We start from the raw sequence: 7,892 nt of genomic DNA, 5'->3' as shown, positions 1-7,892 counted from the left end.
TGGATGGATGGATGGATGGATGGATGGATGGATGGATGGATGGATGGATGGATGGATGGATGGATGGATGGATGGATGGATGACTATTTTGCAATAATAAATAACAGTTTTAAATACATAGAAATTAATAGATTGACCATATAAATGGATAAATTGGAGGAAACTAAAATATATTAGTGTTTTTAAGTATACCATAGAAACAAATTTTAACTAACTCATGCAATTTAGTTTTACATTCACAAAGTGTTTATCCAGGACATACTGAAATAATATCTGACTTGTTAGAAGATTTGTGGACCTGAATGATTTACAGAAACTATTCCCCCAGCCCATCACTGGTCTTCTGATGGAGTCTTACATAAAGATTATTAATTTCATTGGTAACACTTTGACAGGGTGTGCATAAGACTGACATGACACTGTCATAAACATGACATAACATAAACATGAAGGAGTCTTTATGAATGTTGTCATGAAGTGTCATTCGGTAAATAATGACACTTTTAATGCATAGTTGCTCTAAAAGTCCATTAAAAGTGACAACTTTACATTAAAGTGTCGTTATTTAGAAAATAATTCTCTCATTCCAATGAGAGAATTATTTTCTAAATAATTATCTCATAATGATACTATGAGACAATAGTATCTCATTATTTCGAGATAATTTTTTAACAGTGTCGGAAATGGGCTTCCATACTTTAAGATATCTCTAAATGAGTTGGAGATATCTTGAATTACACAGCTTTTCTCTTTAAGATATCTTAAATTGACATTTCGACTAGTCAGAATGACATTACTGATATCTTGAATTATTTATTCTGTCTAGTCAAAACGTCTTTGACTTATGTAGTAAATTCAAAGTTTAATAAAACAATGAGAAATAGAAAAAACAATGTTTGAAAATGTGCCACCTTCACATAAAAAATGGTTTAACAATAGCAATTTCAGCTTTTCAAAGCTGTTTTTAAGTACATTCGGTTCGTCGGAAATGAATAAACAGGAAGTTCTTTGTGTTGAAGACATCTTAAATGGTAATTACGGATATGTGTCCCGTCAAATGACAGATCCAGTGACGTCATTTGAGATATCTTGAATTATTATTTTTACTAGTCAGAATATAAATACAGATATATTAAATTACCATTCAGGATAGTCAAAATGCATTTTTAGATATCTGGAATGTAATTAGGGATAGTCAGACGAACCCAAATTTATCTTAAAACGGCTTGCCATAGAACTGCAATGACTTTCTAAATTCAGCAGATGTCACTGAGTGACAAAGCAACACAGTTTCAGCAGTGTCAACACGGTTTGGGAAATGTACCACACACCCAGTGAGGCCTCATCTGCCCGTCACTAGGGGCCGGCGGGAATCGGTGGTCGTGAAGCAGAGCTTGGGTCAGGGTCCAGAAATCCAGAATAGAAGGGATCCGTGAGGGGCTTGGCAGGGGTTGTAGAAACACTGGATCTCTACTGGCTCGCTGATGTTGATAAACTGGCAAGGAAGCAGAGGCTGAGGGGTGTTTAAGTGGGGCAAGGCCCAGGTGGAACAGGTAAGGAATCAGGCGTGGCAGGTGAACTGAATGAGAGCTTAAATGCAACATGGACAGGGCAGAACATGAATCAAGACACAGTGCAGATAATGTTGTTTCTGGTAAGCTGTCATGGTTAGTGTGGAAGGGATGGGAGACATGAAAGAAGTCTTGAGAGGTGGCTGCTCATCTGTTTGTTTTGGAACAGTGTTCTCCAACCAGATACACACTAAGCAATCCAGAACCATGGGTTGTTCTTATCTGAAGTGTCTCTGCTTCCTTTCCAGCCTCTCTGACTGTGGATCCCAGCAGCTCCCAGATATTTGAAGGTGAGCCACTGCGTCTGAGCTGTGACGACGACATCAGCAGCTCTGCTGGATGGATCCTGAGGAGAAACACCAGCAACCAGCACATGACTGAGTGTGGAGTGAAATGGGGAAGAAGGACGGGCGCCACCTGCAGGATCAGTCTGACCGTCTCATGGGACAGCGGCCTCTACTGGTGCCAGTCCACAGAGGGAGTCATCAGCAGCAGCGTCAACCTAACTGTCACTGGTAAGACCAGCTTTAGCGCCCCCAGCAGGCTGCAGAGGGTAGCACATAGTGAGACATCTATGTAGACCCAGTCCAATCCTGAGGCTGGACCTTACGCCCCTTTATGAAGTGTAGGTTCAGTCAAAGTCACATCAGGGTTTAAGTGTTCAGATTACAAGCAGCAAAACTTTGAGGATTGGGACAGAACGGCCCTGTGTGGTAACTTCACATCCAACATAGCAGGTTGACTGGTGACTGTTTAGGTATTTGTGCTGCTAAAAGTACAACAAATTATTTTAAATGTACAGTAAAGGTGTGTTTGCTTTCTTAAGTTAGTGCTGGAGATATTTGGCTGTTTTGTTATGACTTGTTGGATACAGAAAATTTAATATAATTACACGTTTAGTGAAACAAAAATGATTTCAATACTTTTGAAAACTGATTTTTTTCATGACATACAGCTCACTCTGTGAACGTCGCCACATCTGAATTAAAAACGTCACTGGCATTGTGGAGGAATTGTGGGTAATACACTTTGCTGCGGGATTAGCTGCAGCGTGGATCAAGGGGACAAAAGGGGCGGAGCTAAAGACCACTGGGGAGAACCCTCCAAATGCTTCAGGAGGAAAGGGGATGTGAAGGACACCTGGGTGGTGGGGGAGCGTTGAGGCCGAGCCGTAGGAGAAACAGTCTGATTTCATCAGTGGTGTATTCAGTACTTCAACTACCTGATGATGAGTGTCTCCCTCTGGTGGATGTTTGTGTTGAGGTGGATCAGTGATCCTGCAGAGTCCTGTCCTCCCTGTGATGGAGGGAGATGACGTCACTCTGAGCTGCAGAGCAAAGAGTCCAGCCCACAACCTCCCAGCTGCTTTCTATAAAGATGGCTCCTTCATTGGTGATGGACCATCAGGTCACATGACCCTCCTCCATGTCTCCAGCTCTGATGAAGGCCTCTATAAGTGCAGCATCAGCGGTCAGGGAGAGTCTACATCCAGCAGGATCTCTGTGGAAGGTCAGCAGCTTCTCTGAATCTTCAGCTCTGCTTCATCAGCATATTAACTCACCTTCATCCTCCTCAGTCTCAGCTTCAGCTCCGCCTCCTGTAGAAGAAGGTCTGCACTTTGTGTTCCACGTTCTGCTCCACCTGTTGGTGTTCTGTCCATACTTCATCTGCACTGCCCTCCTGGTCTCTGTGTGTCGAAGCAGAACCACAGGTAACCATCAGGTAACCATGATCTGATCTCAGCTCCCATCATCAACCTCACCTGCATTTCTGACCTCAGCAGAGCCAGGATTGGATGATGAATACGATGATGTCGCCACACCTGTCACCACAGAACATCACTTCTGATTCCAGCTGGGTGGATCTGTTGGATCAACATGAGTCTTCCCTGGTTTCTCCTTCTTCTGCTTAATAAAGGCCACACCTGATGCCTATATCGCCCCCTACTGCATGTTTGCTATAAGCTCCTTGTCAATTTTTTTTTATTTCATAAAAGCAGGAAAATAAAGCATAAAAAACCTCCTTTATTTTTGCTGAAACTTCATTTCCCAGGTTTTTCCAGGAACATTTCAATCTGTTAGAGATTCACTGAACACGACTCTGATAAACACACTCAGCCTGATCAGATCATCTTACCAGGTTAGTTTTCTTTACTAAACCATCTAATGTCACTGTATTGGTCAATACTGAAACAAGAAATTAATGCAAGACAAATTATTTTATTTGATAAGGAAAACTTAAAACATTTCCATGTTAAACAAATTAACACTTTTAGCCATGGCTAATTGACACAGATGTAACCTTATGTGGAAAAGCCACTTCTTATTTTCACAAAGTAAATGTGTATAAATAAAACCAAATATAGCATTTTAACCACCATTCTAGTTAAAGATCAGCTTCATCTTACAGAAATCTTCATCAGCTGTGGTGAGTTTTTTGATGTGCCTTTAAGTTTGACTTCAGAGTGAAGAGTTTCTCACACAGCTCACAGCTACGGCTGCTCTCCACTGTGATCGTCTGAACATCCACCGTAGTTTTTCTAATCAAATCTTTCCCACACTGCTCAGCTGTGTGGTTTGTCTCCAGTATGTCTGTTTATGCTTTTTGAGGCTACAAAAACTTTGAAATGTTTTCCCACATATTTCACATTCATGTTGTCTCTCTGTGTGGGTCAGTTTGAGTCTTCAAACTTCTAGTAAAATAAAACGATAAAAGACCTGAAATATTTCAGTTGGTGTGCAATGAATCTAAAATATGACAGTTTAATTTTTATCATTACATTATGGAAAATAATGAACTTTATCACAATATGCTAATTTTTTGAGAAGGACTTGTCATTGGGAAGTAATTAGTTACATTTAACTCGAGTAACTTTTTGGAAAAAGTATCTTCAGAACATCTGCCGTATCTTCCCAGCACATCAGCGGACCCGGCTGTCTGCTGGAGCTCGGCCCAAACAAAATAAACTTCTGGAGTCATTTCTGTGTTTTTTAGGCCTCAAAGCTGTTTAGGCCCAGTGGATCTGTGGTCACTCAGTTTGTAGTCTCCTCCACTCTGAAGATGTGACTTCACTTCAAAAATCTGAATCAGTTCTTTCAGAGGATCAATCTGTGACATGGACCTGACACAGATCCACCACAAAATACTGCTGGTTTCCAAATCTAAGGTTTTATCCTTCCTGATGGTCCGGTTGACCCGGTTCTACTGGAACTCCATCTGCTCCACCTGGTTCTGAGTCAAACCAACCTGTTCCCCTCCTGGCCTGTGGGGGCGCTGCACCAAGAACCACTGAAGGAAACGACACAAAAACCTCTGAAGACGTTGAGAGCAACTTCCTTCTTCACCAGATGGAAACAAGATGGAGGCGTCAGATTTTAGCGATTGGAGGATTTCTCTTTAGGCTAAAGACCAGGAGTCATTTCTGCTGCTAGCGCTAGGCTAGCATGTTAGCTTTGGTTGGATTTACCCAGAATGCCCTGTGCTGTAGTCCACTTCCTGCTTTTGGAGCGGCCTCCGGTCTGCTTGGCGTTCACATTCAAACTGAACCCAGACGAGGTCTGGAGGACCAGAGGTCAGAGGTCAGTTAGCGTTCACACCTCACCAACCTAGTGCGGATGCACACCAAGACTGAGCAGATAAAAATAGTTTTCATCCCGGCAGATCCTGAGATTTCACTCTGATCCAAAGTCAGATGGATTTACAGTCAATGATCAATATGGATCAATATGTCGATCAGACAGCTTCTTCAGCCATGAGAGGAGTCGGATCAACAGAACCACTTCTGGTCCTGATGTCCTCCAGTTGGTCCTGGACCAGGACTGTCCCTGCAGAGGAGACAGAGGACAAGTTAGAGACAAGAGCCCAGAAACAGCCAATCAGCTGCAGACAGTCTGCTGAGCGAACACAGAGGGAGCAGAACAGAAATCAATAATACATATTTGGCATGAAAAGAAAAACTGCTCTTTTATCTCCCAGTACTTACTGGTTACTTTCCATTGATTTCCATTTAATCCTTCAAAAATTACTGAGAAAGAAATAATAAAAAGTGTGTAATCTCAACATAAATTATGTTTTACTTTATATTAAGGTTATTATCACAGAGTTCCAGGTTTATTTCACCAGATCTAAATGTTGTTTCAAGGTCATTCCAGGCCCTTTCCAAGTCTACAGGTGACTTTCATAAAAGGTAAAAATAATCAGAAATGACACATTGCTTCCTGGAACCTTACAGGTGAGCAGGTTACTTTCACAAAAACTACCAATTATTTTGATTCAATTTGCTGGTTGTCAAAAATGACAGTTTGCCTTCAGTACTGGATATCTTGTCTAATTGTTTTAAATTAGCATCCCTTAATTATTTACTAACCCTTAATATTCTGTTATTATCATTACTTTACAACTATTACTTTTTATTGGACAATACTTTGACAGATAGCTACCTAGCCAGCTATCTGTAGTATATACTTTTACAGATAGAGTATAATAGTTGACATTTATAGACTTAAAACTTAATGCTAGCTAACCTACTAGCTAAATTCTATATACTTAGTTTTAATGATTAATAGATAAATGCCTTTCATTAGCCATTAAATTAAACTATGCCAAATATTTAATATCTTAATGTCTAATTAGCATCTTTTTATGTACATTGAAGAGTGTTTTATGGGAGACGGTGAAAACTGTCTAATATTTAGGTTAATACTTTATCTTAACATGTAGTATTGTTACCTAATGTAATGGGGTTGGGTTGGTTGGTTTGGTTTGGTTGGTTGGTTGGTTGGTTGGTTGGTTGGTTGGTTGGTTGGTTGGTTGGTTGGTTGGTTGGGTTAGCCACTGAGGTAACCATGGTTCAAAAAGACAATCAAAACAAGACAAATTGACCTTTGACTTTGAGCAGAACGGTTTTCTTTCTCCAGATCTGCCCACTCTCTACACAGGATTCATACCGTCCACTGTCTCTCACTGTGGGACGCCTCAGAGTCAGACTCAGGTCTCCAGACGTCAGCAGGTCGTCAGCCATCTTGGTTCTGGTACTAAAATACTCATCCTGGTCATCAGGCTGGTCAGAGCTGCTGTAGTACATGTGAACGATCATCTTTGGCTCTGGATCAATACGTCCCCACACCACTGTAGCGTCTCCAGGCAGGTCAGGTGTTGTTCTGAACGGCAGCAGGACAGACTCCGCCCCCTCCTCCACCTCCACCTGACAGACTGCGAGAAGAAACACAAATATATAAGATTGTTGCTCTATATTTCCACATAACTATACTTTTTTCTGTTTGATGATATTTTTAAATGTTACATTGAAGTTATGATCTTGAGTAACCATTTTACTAAACTCTTCTTTACTCTTGTGTCGAACCTCCATTTACCCAAACACACTGACTGGACCACATCTCCCAGCATTCATAGTGTGAGACGTCATCTTTGGTGACATCACAAAAGTTACATACAATGTAGTTCAGCAACATTTGGGGCCCCCACCCAGAGACGCACATCCTAACCTGCAGGATGGGAGGAAGACTTTCGACAACCATCCAGGATTAGCTAGAAAACTGAAGACCTGAACTTTGTTTGACCAAAGGTCCTTTAACTGTGGCAGAAATGTTGTTACCCCTGTATTTATACAGGGAAATTTATGGAAACTCATTGTCTTATTTAAAAGAGAGACCTGTGTAAATGTGAAAAACCCTTCACCGTCTAGCCACTCATGCTGCCCCCACAAGATGCTGCCCTGGGTAGCTGCCCATGCCGCCCATATCAGAAGCTGCCCATGTGGACCAAGCTGACGCCTCATTCTGAACCCTGGTTTTCATCATTTTTCTCTATGGTTTCTTCTCGAAGGCTGGACCCACTGGCAGCAGAGATACAACTCAGCACATCAGACGATACCAGCGAAAATCTGTGACTGACTGTAAACGCCACCAGAGAGGATGGAGGGATCTCCACCTGCTTCACTGTAGCTGCAGGCTTTCTGCACAGGTCATTCTTTAGCAGCAGACAGAGAGCAGCAGGACATGACAATAATCAGACATCTTGGAGCTAACAGGGCTACAGACCTGAGAAGCATTTACCAGAAGGACCTGAGAGGAGGACGAGAGGAGGACGAGAGGAGAACGAGAGGAGGACGAGAGGAGGACGAGAGGAGAACCTGAGAGGAGGACGAGAGGAGGACGAGAGGAGGACGAGAGGAGGACGAGAGGAGGACCTGAGAGGAGGACGAGAGGAGGACGAGAGGAGGACGAGAGGAGGACGAGAGGAGGACCTGAGAGGAGGACGAGAGGAGGAAGAGAGGAGGACGAGAGGAGGACGAGAGGAGGA

General features: G+C 42.3%; 1 protein-coding gene across 1 annotated transcript in view; it reads right to left on the bottom strand.

The window, feature by feature from the left end:
- Positions 1-5,098: 5,098 nt before the first annotated feature.
- The window catches only part of LOC103130687 (uncharacterized), a 10,745-nt gene continuing 7,951 nt past the window's right edge, over positions 5,099-7,892 (bottom strand). The window contains exons 7-8 of the mRNA XM_016666102.1: positions 6,453-6,782; positions 5,099-5,395 (exon numbers count right to left, since the gene is read on the bottom strand). Of these exons, the coding sequence (XP_016521588.1) occupies positions 5,304-5,395; positions 6,453-6,782 (422 nt within the window). The 3' untranslated portion in view covers positions 5,099-5,303. The remainder of the gene's footprint in view (positions 5,396-6,452; positions 6,783-7,892) is intronic.

This window comes from Poecilia formosa, unplaced genomic scaffold (genome assembly GCF_000485575.1).
Source record: "Poecilia formosa unplaced genomic scaffold, Poecilia_formosa-5.1.2 Scaffold661, whole genome shotgun sequence".
Taxonomy (NCBI): Eukaryota; Metazoa; Chordata; class Actinopteri; order Cyprinodontiformes; family Poeciliidae; genus Poecilia; species Poecilia formosa.
This window is presented reverse-complemented; position numbering and strand designations above follow the sequence as displayed.